This window comes from Panthera pardus, unplaced genomic scaffold (assembly GCF_024362965.1).
Source record: "Panthera pardus isolate Hobbes unplaced genomic scaffold, ASM2436296v1 HiC_scaffold_7, whole genome shotgun sequence".
NCBI lineage: Eukaryota > Metazoa > Chordata > Mammalia > Carnivora > Felidae > Panthera > Panthera pardus.
Genome location: NW_026527002.1, coordinates 51,946,744 through 51,963,977, shown reverse-complemented (window position 1 = coordinate 51,963,977; position 17,234 = coordinate 51,946,744). Strand labels below are relative to the sequence as shown.

The following is a 17,234-nucleotide window of genomic DNA, read 5'->3' as shown; positions in this document are numbered from 1 at the left end:
AGATCCTCTTTCTCCACATCCTCACCAACATCTGTTGTTGCCTGAGTTGTTAATGTTAGCCATTCTGACAGGTGTGAGGTGGTATCTCATTGTGGTTTTGATTTGTATTTCCCTGATGATGAGTGATGTTGAGCATTTTTTCATGTGTCGGCCATCTGGATGTCTTCCTTGGAGAGGTGTCTATTCATGTATTTAGAAAATGAATTTAATGGCATATAGCATTTTTAAAAATTTCAGTTTCATTAATTTTAGGATTTTAGAGTGAAATAGAATTCAGAATCAAACTGAAAATCCAAGGGTAATCTTAATTTTTTCCTTTCCCTGATTCCTCGCAACTCACAGTGACTGTTGATGCTGTCAGTCCCATCCCCTAAATATTTTTTTCTTCATCTATCTTGTTCATTTTATTGCCACTGACTGTGTCTTAAGTCCAACTCCCATTATTTTTGTCTCGGTCATTGCAGTGACCTCTGTGCTTTAAGCCTTATGTCTCTCAAACTGATCATACAGAGCTCTGCCAAAGTCTTCTTTCTAAAATGCAAGTCAGATGATTTTTCACTCTTTTTAGGTCCCCAACACTAATTCAGCCCAACTTTTTAATCTCTATATAGCATCTACCTAATCCCATATTGATTCTCTGTAACTAACTGAAGAGAGTTCAAGTTTTTTAGCACTGAACACAGTCCATGATCATTATTATCCTAATTTTGTAGCCTTACTTATTCAAATCTTGTATTTTAGAAAGTATGGTCTGATGGCCGAAAACATGAACTCTGAGGCCAGACTGCGTAGGTTTTTGTTTTTCCATTTTCCTATTATAACCGACTCTGCCACATATTATTTCTGTGACTTTGGGCAAGTTACTTAAACTCATTGTACTTTGGTTTCCTAATTTCTAACACTGGGATGATGATAATAATAGCACATGGAATTGATGTGAGGATTAATTGAGTTAATGCATATAAAGCACTGAGAAGTGCCAGACCACATAACAAGTGTTTAATCATGCAAGTTGTTAGTATCACACTGTAAGTCTTGAAGTTATTTCATCTGATGTTTTGATTTGTCTGAAATGCTCTGTAGTTCTTTATTCAACTCACAAACTCCCGTTCACCCTTCAAAACTCAGTGCAGATGTTAACTTCCCTAAGAACCCTTCTCTGACTCTACCTGATATATTCAGTCATTACAGCTTATATGATAACACTGTGCATTGTTTTCCCCCATGATTTCACTTAACCATCACACTGTAATATGTGTGTATATGTGTGCCTGTATGTGTGTGTGTGTGTGTGTGTGTGTGTGTGTGTGTGTGTGTATGTTTATCTGTCTCTCTACTATTGGGCTGTGACCTTCTGGAACACAGAGATTATATTTTATTTATCTTTGTCTTCATGCTCCCAGGCACAATTCTCTACACATTGTATATATAGTATTAAGTGCTTTTTGAATGTTGAATGAATGATGAACTGGCAAATGTCCCGGTAGTTCTATCCCAACAAATGTCATTTATCTCTGTACACACACACACACACAGACACACACAAAACAAAAACTAAAAAATATTTTTAATGGAAAACACAAACCACCTAGTTTATATTAAATATTGTAAATACATTAACAGTTCTTAACATAAATAAAATAGAGATGGTGTTTACACTGCTACTCTGCATCCTCAAAAGCCCACTGCACGGCTCCCAAGGTTATCAGTCCACATTTTGGCGTTTGCTAATTCAGCCCAAGTTTTAAATATATTTTTTTTAATGTTTATTTACTTTTTGAGAGATACAGACCATGAGCAGGGGAAGGGCAGAGAGAGAGGGAGACACAGAATCTGAAGCAGGCTCCAGGCTCTGAGCTGTCAGCACAGAGCCCAATATGGGGCTCAAGCTCACAAACTGTGAGATAATGACCTGAGCCAAAGTCAGATGCTTAGCTGACTGAGCTACCCAAGTGCCCTCCAAGTTTTAAATTTTTAGATAACATCTTGCCAGACCATTCTAGACTCATGACTTTTTAACACATCTCTCTGATTAATAAAAAAGTAACACAGACTTGATCTAAACATTAAATTATATACAAAAGTATACAATTAAAGGCCAAGACTCTCTAATTCCATACTTCTCCACCATTACCACTTACTGCAGAGAATCATCAGTAACAGATTAAGTTGGGGACTTTTTCTTCCAGACTTTTTCTATGAATATACTAGGATATACATGTGTGAATATTTATTGTGTGTTTACACAGACACACACTCATATCCAGTCACACACATGCATAAATACGTACTGAAATGATGAATACATATGTGTATAGATTGTAACTACTTTTTAAATGCTGGGTTTATTTCTACTTTATAAAAATTTATCATGGATATATTACACATATAACTATATACACATGTCTCTCATTCCTAGGTATAGATACACTATAATTTAAAATTTATTAGAATTTTTATGTGATTATTTAAAATTTTCATACATATTGACAAATTATCTCCAAATTTTATATTCTCCCCGAGTGTGCATGGGCTTTCTAATTTCCCAAGCCTTGCTAACCACTTTATTAATCTTGCCTACTTGAAAAGTTAGGTTGTACACCTTTTCATGTTTATTGACCACTTGCATTTCTTCTTCTATGACTAGCGTATTCATGTATGTTTCCCTTTTTTCTATTTCATTGTTTATCTTTGTTTGATTAACTCATGTAAGCCCTTCAATGGATATTAAAACTTTGTCATATATGTGGCAAAGATGTGTTTCTGTGGTTTGTCACTTATTGGGCATTTTTTTAATAGAAGTATTACATTTTTATATTTTACAGTGTATCCATTTGTATTTTTATCTTGCTTTCTGACTTCCACACATATTTAGTTTATTTTTATTTACCCCAAATAAAAAAAAATATTTGCCAATGTTTACTTGTAGTAATCTATGATTCTGCTCCACATTTGAATTACATCAACATTTGGCTTTATATTTTAAGAGAAAATGTGCTGTGTTCAAGTTAAAAATTTAAAGTATAAATTTAACCTGTACTCCCTGTACTCTTGTTTGGAAGGGGAAAAAAATTGATCTTTAAAACCCATATTTGCAACACATGTTGACACCTTACATATTAAAAACAATTAAAAAATGGAAACATCTGTGAGCAGTTTCAGACAGATAAAAATGAGAAGGTTTCTATATTTTCAACATCTTCCTCCTTGTTTTAGGACTATCTTTACACACATTGAGCTTAGGCAACTGTCACCACTGTGAATTCATTGGCTGCTATGTTAAGAACTCTATTGTGGGAAACAATTTGAAAGGGAGAGCTTTTTCTGTGAAAGTTTCAAGATGTGTTCAATGATCTGAAATATTTCCAATAAGACATGTTGGAGGAGGCCGACTGTGGAAATGGAAAGAAGTCAACCAAAATCTTCAAATAAAGTTTTGTATATACTCAATTAGAACCTTTTACTGAAGTTCAAGACCTAGATTATTTTGTTTATTTTATTCTTCATTAAAGTGCACCTCTGCCTTAAACTAGAAGTTAAGTGCCAAAATTTTATGCATGTGTCTTCTCAAAGTGCTTCTAGAAAGATGGGAAACAGGAAGTACTGAAAATCCTGTGAGAAACTCTGTCTTCAGATTTCTAGCTCTATTTGTATAGATTTAGGTACACAGTTTCGTAAATTGTTGTTTTGTGGAACACGCATCCTAAAACATGTGTCATGATAAAAACTGTTTATTTAATCTAGGCTTCCCCAAAACTTGACAGAGGGATTCTTAACAAGTGAACACCTGATAAAAACATACTGAATGCACTCTAGAACACAGTGTACTGGAGTGTAGAATCAGCATCCACGTTTCGGATTATGCCTTTGTGTGTAAACTAAACTCGTTGCCCCAGGCCATCATCAGGGAGAATTATAACTACTTTGGCTATTTAATTTTAAGACACTAGAGCTGTAATGTTGTCCTTCACATCAGCCTTCATTTATAGAGGTCTCTGTATCTAGCTGAAGTGACCTCTCCCAACTGATACGGAGAGGGAAAATGTAAGAGAACCAGTAAAAGTCTTCAGGACAAAACTGGATAAAATTAAATTTAATGGCAAAGCGGTTAAGGCAGAGTGGTGTTTAAGAAAATCTCAGTTCAGATTAAAAAAAAAACTGGCTTGACAAAGAAACTTTGTTTTTATGCATGTAAAAGATTGGTAGGTTGAAATATTGTGAAAGACAAGCTCCCAGAATAACCAGATGGAGCTAAGGAGATGTTAAAGTAATGCCTTGATTCCTGATAAAATATAAATGGGTGGAAGAAGTAGGTATATTAGATATATTTGATTATACCAAATCAAAGTGGAGTGACTCTCATGCTAGCGTTCATAGCACTGGGATGTCATGGGCACATTTCTAGTCTGACAAGTTATAAGACACGGCTTTTTATCTTGGTTCTGACACCACAAGAGCACAATTTTTGGATAAGATATTTAGATTCATACTAACTGGGACTTGTAATATCTACTAAGTCTGAATTTCTATATTGCTTTAAGAATCAAAGGAGATAAGGTTTTTAAAGTGCTACCCAGTTATAATGGTATATTACAAGAATGTGATTAATAAATAGAGATGGCATGTGAATTTTTCTGGCAAGAAAGTTTTGGATTCAAACCAGTTTGGAATGATGAGAAGAAGGGGCTGACTTCCCAAGTAAATAACTAATGGTTGAGAAGTATCAAAGGAAAGAGAATAGGGTTTTTTTGGAAGCCAAACGTGAAGAGAAGATGGAAGTAAGGGATGAGCAGTGTCAGAGAAAACGGAAGGGCCAAGAGGAGATCAGTCTTGCCTGAAGAAGTCTAAAAAGTTATAATTAACATAAAGGATATACTTAATAAAATTAGTAATTCCTACAGTGTAAAAGTTGCTAAAGGAACTCCAAGTGAAGAAATGAGATGAGAAAATGGCTGGAAGAGATGGTGAACTGAAGCAATGTGACATGTTTCCAGTTTGCCTGTAGTTTCATGCATATTATTTTTTCCTGCATATATTCCATTCCAAATCCTGTGAGGTGTCTGTGATGCAGAACAGGGTTCCTACTTCTGTGAGCAGTTCCATCTATACTTTGCATAAATATCTATTTTAAGATGACAGGCTATGTTGATTTCTTTTGATACCTGGTAGTCATGGTGCAGTAAAGGTTGTTCAGTGAATTGTGAAAATTAATGTTTTTTTTTTCCAACATGTTAAGTGGATATTCTTTTTACTCAGAAAATTCAGGCCTTTTCTTCCATAAACCTGTGCCCAGAGTTGTTTCCTTTGGCAACAGGAATTCTTTGATCAACTTTAAATTCTCAGCTCCTTCCGAATTATCCTGAAAAACAAAACAAATAAACAAACAAAATTCCTTTACTGACATTTCAGTTAGTAACCATCTTTAAGTATATATTCTCTTAAATAGGGAGCACATCAAAAGAAGTAGACAAACATTGAAACATTGGTGTAAACCCCCCCCCAAAATAACATTATGTCTGATATGGAAGTTTCTTACAGCTGCTGTTGTTTTATTTGATGTATTCTCTCTAAAAATAAATCCCTAGAGTAGGAATGGCATCATTTTATGTTTTACATCGTGCTGAGAACACTATTGGCATTTAACAAGTAATAAATACAAGTTATAACTATAGCATGATATTTTCTAAACCTGAATGTTACCTACTGATTAGGAAAACTGAAAGGCCAATGCTCATCTGTTTTTAGAAACAAAATGGTAATTCATATTTTTATCCAGTATTATATGACTACATCATCCAAATTTTGATCTTTACATTATTATCATTTTAACTTTTACTTTTTAAAATTTAGTGTTTATTTATTTTTGAGGGGGGTGTACACAGAATCTGAAGCAGACTCCATGCTCCAAGCTGTCAGCACAGAGCCCGACACAGGGCTCAAACTCACAGACTGCGAGATCATGACCTGAGTCGAAGTCGGACACTTAACTGACTGAGCCGCCCAAGCACCCCTACGTTATTATCATTTTAACAGCCAATTCTTGGCAGTATACTATAACAGTTTTCTTGGCAGTATACTATAACCCTTGTGAATTTAAAAGACAATTTTTTTGTAAGTTAACTGATTTTATATTATGAGCATCTTGTATCTGATCATTACCCCTAGGAGAATAAACAAAAATAATTAAAAAGTAAACTGAAAATGAGCCTAGAGACACGGCTTTTCTTATCTTGCACAAGTCACAGAGCTACCCCAAATGGGTCTCAGTGGAAATTTTCACATGTGAATCTGGACGTGCTACCCAAGGTGTTGTAAATTAGTAGGGTGATATGAATAGAAGCATCCCAGTATTTTTCAGGCTTGGTATAATAGGCAGCATGCCTGTCATATTCTGAGGCACATTTTCTTGGAGGACAGGTTTGTTGGCAATGATCCAGAATGCCCAAGAGCAGTTTTCTCCACACTTGTTAATCTGTGTACAGGCTAATCAGATATTCCAACTTGTCCCCTAGAACATCAAGTAGGAAAATTTGGCTCTTCTAACAGGCTCTGTTTTATGATTTTAAGTATTACATGTAAAACATTCCCTGGAGTCCCCTTTTTGAAAACTTATACAAATGATTCAGTGCTACATTTCTCCAAGGTAAATAAGTGCCCAGTCTGGTATGTTACATTTGAATAACACCTTGTAAACGAAGGGCTAGTTGGACTTTCTGATTATGGAACTGAGAAAGAATAAGGATTTCCTCCGAGGAATCTTAGTATATTATACACTCTATAAAATGTAAATACTTTTTATTTACAGTTGGTTGCTAGGATCCAAGAGTGCTTCTGCATTTTCTATCATTTTTAATGTGCAATATGCAAGGGGAGTATCTTTTGAAGAGTTGTGAGAGAAGGAGGTTTCTCAGTTGAAGATTACATCACCCTGAGCAAAATTCCAAGTCTTTTTGTAAAACCATGCCACCAGCCTGTGGTCTTCCTTTTCAGAACCATTTATGCAGTGATCTGTGAACTTGTGGTGCTTTTAGGCCTCATTCTGAAACTTAAATTGAGAGACAAAATAAGTTGTCCTTAAATTGAGAGACAAAATAAGTTGTCCTTAAATTGAGAGACAAAATAAGTTGTCCTTAAATTAAGTTGTCCTTAAATTGAGAGACAAAATAAGTTGCGGTTATGATGCAGGACCAGGCATCAAAAATCCCAAGAAATCTAACTCACTTGATTTTACATAGCTTACTTTCTGGTCCTGTGGTTTCTGCATCAATATACTGTTACCTAGCCCCAACAGAACTATTGTGAAATTTAATCATTGTTAATATTTTGAGAATCCTAGATGAATGAAAAGTAAATTTAAAAAAATAGTTTCTATATTTTGTTCATATTTTTTCCTGAACTATTCTATCAGTTTCTCATTGGACCTATTTTCTTAATGAATGTTGAACTGTAACTTTTACAGACTGATCGTTTGGGTTCAAGTCCGCTACCTTGGATATGAGATATACCCCAGGAAATGAATTATATTTAAGAAACAGACGTTATTCTGACAACAAATGGTCTAGTAATTCTTCATTTGATATGTTATATATATAAGTCCTAATTTAATATATGCATTAAATATTTATTTTATATATAGTCTGAGTCTTTCATTTATAAAATATTTCTACTGTGACATACCTGACTAAAATTGCTGACTTTAAATAAACTCAGGAACTAGTTGAATCACATTTCTGTATACTGCTTTTAAAATAGTCGTGTCTTTATTTCCTTGTAGTTTATTAGAACATAAAATCTTAGAAATGGAGGGAAAGCACAAGGAAGAGTTGGACACCTTAAAAGAAGAGAGAGAGAATCTTCAAGTCTTGGTTACTCGTCAAACATACATTATTCAGGAACTGGAGAAACAATTGAACAGAGCCACCAACAATAATAGTGTCCTTCAGAAGCAGCAGCTGGAACTGATGGATACTGTGCATAACCTCGTCAGCCTTTGCACTAAAGAAGGTGGTAAGAATTTCTTCAGTGTGGCATAGTAGATACTTGATTTAACATGGAGCAAGTAAATATTCAATATAACTTTCTTGGTTGTATTGATTGCTGTATAAAAGCAGTAAAAAGAACATTAGTCTCAGAAGCATTTCATGAAATTTGCACTCACAATTTTCTCATTTGTTAACTTCAGAGAATGTATTCATGAGCTCGAATTTGTGAATTCACAATATATTCACTAAAAGAATGTGCTGGTTTTTTCTTTCTTGCTTGCTCTTAGATAAAATCTGAAATACTGTTGTGGATAAATATTTGATGTCATGGTGTTAGACATTTAAATATAGAGGGCAGAAATTAGCCAGTATTCAAGGTTGGTTCAGAGTCCTGGGGAGAGTTTCAGGAAGATTCCCATATTAAAGCTAATGTTAAATATTTCTTTTGTAGAGGGGGAGAAAGAGGAGTCACCTGCAGGGAAAAGGAGATATGAAAGTTACCAATAACTATTGTGAAGGAGAAAGAATCTTTATTGTTAAAGGCTTTTATTAAGATAACTTATGTTTAGTCCTGTGTGGAGAAGACCTAACCAGAACATCCAGGCATATTTATTCTGGGGTGTCTTTGTGACAATGGAAGTGCAATTTTTTTAATTCCAGTATAGTTAACATATATCGTTATATTAGTTTCCGGTGTTGGAAATACAAATTTTTAATATGATTGGAATATCTGGAGCCATTTGACCATTGACAATATTTACGCCTATGTGTCTTCAGAAAATATTTATCCATTTGCCCAGCCCCACCCATCGATTATTGAATGAATGCCTCTGGGTGTGCTCATCCACTTCACGCAGATCCTCTCCCTAGCCTCAGGAGGGCTCTTCAAAGTTTGAAGCTTAAAGTCATCTTCTGTAGTGGTGCTTCGCTAATCAGCCTTTCTCTGAGTGAAGAGGCAAAGAATCGTAAATAGTGATGAGTGAAAGAGACCACTTCCATCTGAAAGCTATGGTTGTCACTAAACTGTGGCTTATGTGACCGTTCACATGGTGGTTCAGTGTGCATATGCAATACACAGACTCCTTTAATTTAACAGTGGGCTTGAGTTATATGAAAAATTAGCTCTATTCCATGCTTTCATGTATAGATACGAATATAGATGATAATTCCATCTGAAGTGATCTTGTTTTAAAGACATTTCACATTTCTCTATTACACTCCATTACCTTGAATTCTATCTCCTTTAGATAGTCTAAACAAGTCCTTCATATACTTTGTAAAGAATATATTTAAACAGTAAGTTCCCAGAGCTCCATTTGGGTGTACTCAGAAATGTGATTGGGAAGGAAAAAACCTGCTAATCAGTCAGCGCCTGCCAAAACCTTGAATTAGAGTCCACTGGAAAGAAAGCATGGTATGATTTTGCCAGAGAATTTTAATAGAGCTCATGAGTGTTTAGAAATTAAGTATTAATATGAGACATATCTATTCTCATATTGAACTGAATACATTAGGGGGAACATTGAAAACATATTTTTCTTATCATCCTGAGACTTAAAGCACATGGAGTTGAGTATTTCTTTCTTTTTTTTTTCCATGATGTTAGAAATATCAAGCCCTGGTGATTCTCACAGAGCTCATATGTCTGCCTGCTTATCATAATTTCACTTCTTTTCTGAGTATTTGTCTAACAAATATGTCTTTAAACTTTTAGAGGCATGGGTGGGAGTGACTGCAAAAGTAAAATTCCTGGCTGGGTTTGGAGTTTGGGTGCAACGTCAGGCAACCAAACATCTGTTCGAGAAACATTTATTAAACAATTATGATCCTAATAGATGCTACCCATCACATACACTCAGGGTAGAAGAAAAGTAACTATATCTCTTTTATCATATAGCATATCCAAAACAAATAAAAATAATAGAGACAACTTGCCTAATACTTCTCTTGATATTTATTTTCCTTTTAATGATACAATCCTAAAATGAATTCCAATTTAATTACAGGACTTGTGATCCTCATGTAACTCTACTGCCCCATTTTTCCAATGGGTTCTGTGCTCTTATAACCATCGGTTTTATTTGCTTCTTGCTAATCTTTGTTTTAATTCTGTAGTTAAGCATTCTAACTAAATATTTGATCATTTAAGGACTCATAGATGACACAAAATGGAAATGCCTCTTATTGAGGTATCCATCAAGATTTTAATTCTCTGCATATCTTCATTTTCACTGGTGCCTTAATCTTCAGTTATGGTGAATATAAAATTTTAAATGATGCATATCATAATACTGGATTAAATATCAGTCACTAAAATGAATTTTTTTCATTCTAATTCTAAAACATATAAGTAAACCCTTTCCAAACTTTTGTGACCAACAACTTATTTATCAAATGGATTTATTATTTATCAAAGGATTATATGCACATATTCTACTTTTAAATTTAAATATATGCACGTACATCTAAATCAATATATCACAATAAATGCATAAATTTTTTAAAATATATATTTTAAAAATTCAAAGAGCATTCTTCTGAAAGCTTTTCCAAAATCCTCATGAGCTGTGTTAATGATAAAAAAGCCAAAATGTTTAATTGACTTTAAGGGTCCTCTGTTTCCAACTTGACCCAGTCACTTCTGGAGATGGCCTGAACATATCACTACAAAGTAAGAGAAGAAATTTTTAGTGCATTTTCTCTGTCATCGGCAACTAATTTAACCTTTATGAGGTGTTTCATCATTTTGTAAAGTCAGGATAATTGTGTGTACTTCTTAGTGATAGGGAAAGGATTAAGTTAGGTACTGCATGTAAAGGCAAACAGCACATGACATAGTTGACTCATTAAACTTTAGTTCTTTCTTTCTCTTCCAAGTAACAAGATTCAGTTAAACACAAATTTATTAAGTGCTATCTATAAGCAAAATTTCTTTCATGGAAATTGTCTGAACACAATGCTCAAGAGTTGAGAATCATCCAAACTCTTTCTTTTAGCTTTTGTTTTCTTGTCTAAAAGGGGATCATAATGCATACCTGATGAGTTTATAGTAAATTAAAAGACATTTTTATGAAACATATAGCATCAGTGCCCATCCATAGTAAATGCTGAAAAAATTGTAGTTTTATTTTTATGCCTTCTAAAGTGCTTAAAACTCACTAAAGTTACATGATAAAAACATTCTTAGGAAGTGCCGGCTGGAAATTTATCATTTCCCCAAACATGTGTTCGGCACAGGAATTGTGAATCCATCTTTGCACATAGGGATTATTTTTGTTTAGTTTCACAGAACTTTTCCTACTAAAATATCTAATGTCATAAGATGCATTTAAGCTAAGTACAATTTTTGACAAACACATTTTCTTAAATAATTCACCAACCTGTCCTCTTCTTGTTCCAAACAGGCAATAGTGGTGTTTTAGGCAAATAATCATTTCAAACTGAATTGCATCCATTTTGTAAGTCTTCTGGGTAAGATACTTTTTTTGTCTTACCTTTGTCTGCAGACATTTGGTCACATTTATTCTTAGAAGCATTACCCACTAAAAAAATATTGCCCTCAATGTTATCATAGCGTCAAAACTTAGCTGATTGCTTCATGGTTTTGGCAATTCACAGTTATTGCTGGACTTAAAAAGTTTACATTGATAATGGCATGGAAACAAGGCTTTGCATTCTTTTGGGAAGGATAGTCAGGGGCTGTGACTGTCAGACATTCACCATTCATATTTCTGTTCAGAAGTGATTAAACCATCGCCACATACATTGAGCACACACAAGGGAAACATATTATGTGATCAAGAATTTAATTCGTAACAGTGCACTAAAAAAGAAAGAGAGTAAAAAAAGAAAATAGTATTTAGCCTCCACCCTCCACCATGGGCTGGTTTTCTTACTGTCTAAATCAGCTTGGAGCATACTCCTGCTATACCAAGGTACAATTAATAAATTTATCCATTCACTCAAAAATAGTTATACAGCAACTGTTATGTTTCTTATTCCCTTCTGGGTATAAGAATATTCCTCTCATCCATTTCTATTTAACAAATATTTTTTGAGTTCTTGTTATATAGCAGATGGGGTTTGGACCACTGGGTAGAGAGAAAAGATGTAATTCAGTCTTTAGCGTCAAGGAAACTAGAGTTTGGTGGGGAGAGAGACAGATAAACACACAATGACATTTCATAAACGTTTGGTAGAGGTGAGGCCAACATGCCAGGACACTAGTGAAATATACAAGAGAAATATTAGAATCATGACAGAGACATGATGAGGGCAGAATACAGCATCTACAGTCTTCTTAAGGATGTTGTTGAGTGCTTACTATGATTCAGGCATTGCTTAAACTTTATGTGTATTAACTTAGTCCCCACAATAACAGTATGAGGTAACTACTATGGTTCATCCCATACCTAAATGCATAACCTAAATCTCAGAATCAAAGCCAGGAAGACAGTGAAATGTGGAGTTAGAGAGGTAAACTGAAGGAGATCAAGGAAGCTGCATTTTTTTTCTCTGAAAGCAAAAGGGGGTCATGCTAATATATGAGGACAATATTGACATTTGCATTTTAGAAAAAATTACCCAAGTCACATTGTAGGAAGAATGTATTGGAGAGTTTGTAAGCTTGGAAGTAGAAGGACCAGATAGGTGTGTTTGCCATTTTTTAAATATTAGCAAATATTTGGAGAGTAAATACAACCTTCTGAGCCCTTTGCATATATTAACTCATTCAGTTCTGATAACAGCTCTTTAAGCATGTGCCCTTATTAGCTTTATTTGACAGATAAGGAGACTAAGCATAGAGAGGTAAATAATTTCTAAATATCACACTGCTAGCAAACGAGCAAGCTGAGATTTGAACCCAGAGTCTGATTCTCGAGCCTGTATGTTATCTAATATACTATGATGGGGAGGGAAGAGAAAGAGTTGATCGTGGTTTTCATCCGATTCTCAAAAGGATCCCCTAGGAGAAAGATAATGAAGTCAGATTCAAAGGGGGAAAATGGAAAGACAGATGGAGGGGAAATTTGTGAAAAAAGAGAATCAGAATCAACAAGAAATAAAGACCTATTAGAAATAGAGTCAAATATAACTTTTAATTTTCTACTTTGAGTAACTGATGGGATGTTGATGACATTCCTTAAAATCAGCAACATGTAAAGAGAAACAGGTATAAGGGGGAAACATAATGAGTTTAGTTTGGGGCATATTGACTGAGGTGACTATGGGAAATTAGAATCTGGAAATCAGAGAAATAGGAATATGGAATTCAAGAGTGAAATCTGGATGACTGCATAGACTGCTGTGTCCTCACAACGTAGTAAGTCCGTGCAGCAAATGAAATCATTAGAAGTGCATATAAAGCAATGACTCAACCATTTGGGGGGTTGTAGATCCACTCGAGAATCTGATGAAAAGTAGCCTACCATTCCTTCTCGCTTAGTGCAAACACTCAGGCACAAGCTTATGTGTAATTTCAGAGAATTTACATGGTAAGATTATGAACCCAGTTTAAAATCATAAGAATGTAAAATCAAAGAGAGAAAATTGAGAGTTCTGTAAGGGATGGCCAAAAAGAGACCAAAAAGAAAACAGAACTAGGGAGGAAAAAAACAGTAGTGAACAGTGTTATGGCAGAGAGACAAGACTGCTATGAAATGTCTTGTCTTAATGGCAAATAAGCAGAAAGGCCAAAAAAAAAAAAAAAAAATGGCAGACTGAGATGTGAACTTAAACTGAGATGTGGAATGTGGCTTCCTATAGGGAGAGTTTGGTTGCATGTATGGCTCAATTGCATGGGCAAGAGCCTGGGATGCTTGGGTGTCTGACTCTTGACCTGGGCTAAGGTCATGATTTCATGGTTTGTGAGTTCAAGCCCCACATTGGGTTCTGCACTGTGCTTAGCATTCTCTCTCTCTCCTCACCTTCCCCTCTCTCTCCCTTTTCCTCCCCCTCTCTCTCTTTCTCTCTCTCAAAATAAATAAATACACTTTAAAAAATAAATTAACATGAGCAAGAAGAAGTGAAAGCAAAAAAATATTATCTGCCCACACCCAGCAGACTGGCCCATGAAAGGACAGGGAGCAGTGTGTGTTGGGATGTACACAGGACAGAGAGGAGTAAAAGAAACTTAAATACCGAGAGACGTGCGCATGCTTGTTTAGTTAGGTCCCTAATATGAAGCGCAAATTTCAAATTATAAGGAGCTTCTCATGCAGCTCATTAAAATAAAAAATAAAAATATAAAAAAACTTCTTTCACATCATGTGAAGACATAATGATGGATACTATAAATTTTTAAGTGATCTAAATTATTTTGTTTAAAATATCTTTCCCAGAGGCTGATTGCCGTGGTATGGAACTTCTGATCATTATTTTCAGTCCTCTGGCCTTCTGAAAAGGGGAAATGAGGCATTTATTTCTTTCCCAGTGCTGAGGAGACATTTGGTTCTGTTCTCAGAACAGAATAATTCTACCATCTGAAAGGAATTTACCTCCCGTGTAGTGTCTATTGAGTTTGTGAAGTAAATCATTCAGTCAAGGGATGAGATAGTTTGAACTCCTGCAAGTCCCTTGAGTTAAGAATGATTCTAAAAACATCACAAGCAATGGGAGGAAATTAAAACTTTTTGAATGTCACTTATATAAACATTGATAAAAATAGAATATATCATTTTCATTGACTGAGTAAAATATTTGGGTTTTCGTTGACTACTTGTAATGCACAATTTAACATTAGGTAGAAAGAGAAAGAAAAATACAGGAAGTCATCTGCTGAACACCACAGTGAGCACTTGTTCCCATTTAATGAGGGAAATGCTTTATCTTGACAGAAAATTATATGTCAAACATTTACAATTTCCTTAAAATGAACCACACTTTCTAGCACTTCCTTTCATAAAACCCAATGGCTTTAAGGGGAAAGTGACTGTTTATTTTTGGAAATGGTATATTTCTCCTTTTTGATGGAGCATGTTATCTGCCTTTTGAAAAGTTGTAATTTCTGTGGAAAAAAATTGCGTGAATAGCAGATAGTGAAACTCATGATAGCAAAATAAAAAATAGTACAGCCTTTGACCTCTCCCATGAATCATTTCAAAACCACATCTTTTGGGGGAGACTTGAAATTTTGTGGTTAATTCTCTTTTGGAATTAGAGTTTCAGCTTCAGAAACTGAAGTATCACACACACACACACACACACACACACGGACACGCATAAAAGTGTTGCCTTGATGTTCCAACATTTCGACTTGAGTAAACTCCATTTCTTCTTCTATTCTGCTTTCATGATCTGATTGATTAAAGCAAAGAAGCAGAAAATATTTTTTTAAGTTTATTTATTTTGAGAGAGAGAGAGAGAGAGAGAGCGAGCACATGCACATGATCAGGAGAGGGTCAGAGAGAGAGAATCCCAAGCAGGCTCTGCACTGTCAGTGCAGAGCCCAATGTGGGGTTCAAACTCACAACCGGGAGATCATGACCTGAGCTGAAATCAAAAGTCAGATGCTCAACTGTCTGAGCAACCCAGATGCCTCAAAGCACAAAATATTTTTAATAGAATTCCAACTAAGTCATTTCCTGGACTCATCCACACTCAAGTTGAACTGAACAAGTATTTCCTGAGTCTAGGGATGTAATAGAGCAGTGGTTACTTATAGATAAGCTATGGTACTTAACGCTGAGTCCAAATGATACCTATAATTACCTGGAGAGAGAGAAAAAAATTTTATTAACATAATTTAGTACGTATGCATCACATCAACCATACAGTGAAACCCTTATGAAATGTCTTCAGCTTTAAGAAGGGAGAAAGATGAAATAAAACCTGAAAAATACAACAACTATACAGTTAAGCTTAAATACATATAAACAAAATAATATTGATTTTTAGCATTTAAAGAACCTTTAAAACTATTGATAAAAAACATTTTTAGTTTCCTATTGGAGCTTGTCATTTATTTTCAACTAAAGAATATCAACATCATAATTAAATACACTGGAATCTCATCTTACTACTGGCTTGGATGTTCACATTCTGAGTGGGACCATCTCCTATAAGGAATCACATTAATATGTGACCTACTAAGAGCGATGTATCTTTTTAATGAATTTATGATAAAGTTAAATAATTAAATACCAATTAAGCCAAACCTCTTTATTTATTTATTTATTTATTTATTTATTTATTTAGAGAGAAAGAAAAAAAATATGACTGGGGGAGGGGCAAAGAGTGGGGGAGAGAGAGAATCCCAAGCAGGATCCTCGCTATCAGTGCAGATCTCAACATGGGGCTTGATCTCATGACCCTGAGATCATGACCTGAGCCAAAATCAAGAGTTGGACGCTTAACCAACTGAGCCACCCAGGTGCCCCAAGCCAAACCTCTTTTAATATGTGTGTTTTTTGTGTCTTTGCATATACTCATAATTATTTTAAGTTGTGAACATTCTGTTTTCATAGCAAGCATGAGTTCCTTTAGAGTAGTGAATTTGAACTTTGGGTTTAATTTTAAGTGGAGATTTGGTTCTAAAGGAAGTTTGTCCCATTGTTGTGGCCTCATATACACACTTACAAATGCACAAGTAAACTGAATCCCAACCATAATTAATCCTCCAGCTCATCTCCCTAGAGTTAGGTTACCTTAGACTGAGATGGTTACCTAACCAGTGTCTTGGATCCGCTGTGACATATGACATTTAGAGGGCAAGGCATGGTGGTCTAGAAGGAATAGGAATCAGGGCATCTGAGTTCTAGCCCCAGCTCTGCTGCCAGGTTGCTTCATATAAAAGTACCACACACCTTAGTGTTTGATGGCCTAGACAAATCCACACATTTTATGACTCATATCAATCATTCCGTTTCTTCTCTTGGTTTTGTATCACATCTGATGACTAGGGAAATCCCAACTTCAGAATACAAACTTAGCATGGCAATCAAGTATTATTTTTCAAGTATATTTTACCGTAAGAGTAAGAATCGAAGTGACATACCTCTGGTGACAGTCAGTCTTTATTTATTTAAAACTTGAAGTGTTTTGGTGTTATGTTGTGGGGTTTTTTTGTGTGTCAGTTTTCAAAAGCATCTGGCAACTGCTTTCCATTTTACAGCATTGCCCAAGGACTTTCAGTCCGTTTTTAATGACTTTTGCTGAAATTACTTATTTGTCTACTTAAACAAAACACAAAAGATGCCCTTTAAGCTTTCCCACATGCATGAGAAATCTTTTGTTCAAAACCGATATATTCCA

General features: G+C 35.0%; 1 protein-coding gene across 7 annotated transcripts in view; it reads left to right on the top strand.

Moving 5' to 3' along the window:
• The window catches only part of ANGPT1 (angiopoietin 1), a 363,665-nt gene that overhangs the window by 281,426 nt on the left and 65,005 nt on the right, over positions 1-17,234 (top strand). For 6 of the 7 annotated variants that reach the window (XM_053896598.1, XM_053896597.1, XM_053896599.1 and 3 more), the window contains one exon: positions 7,775-8,007. In XM_053896598.1, coding sequence (XP_053752573.1) covers positions 7,775-8,007 — 233 coding nt within the window. The remainder of the gene's footprint in view (positions 1-7,774; positions 8,008-17,234) is intronic. The other variant, XM_019467860.2, reaches the window with a different exon arrangement.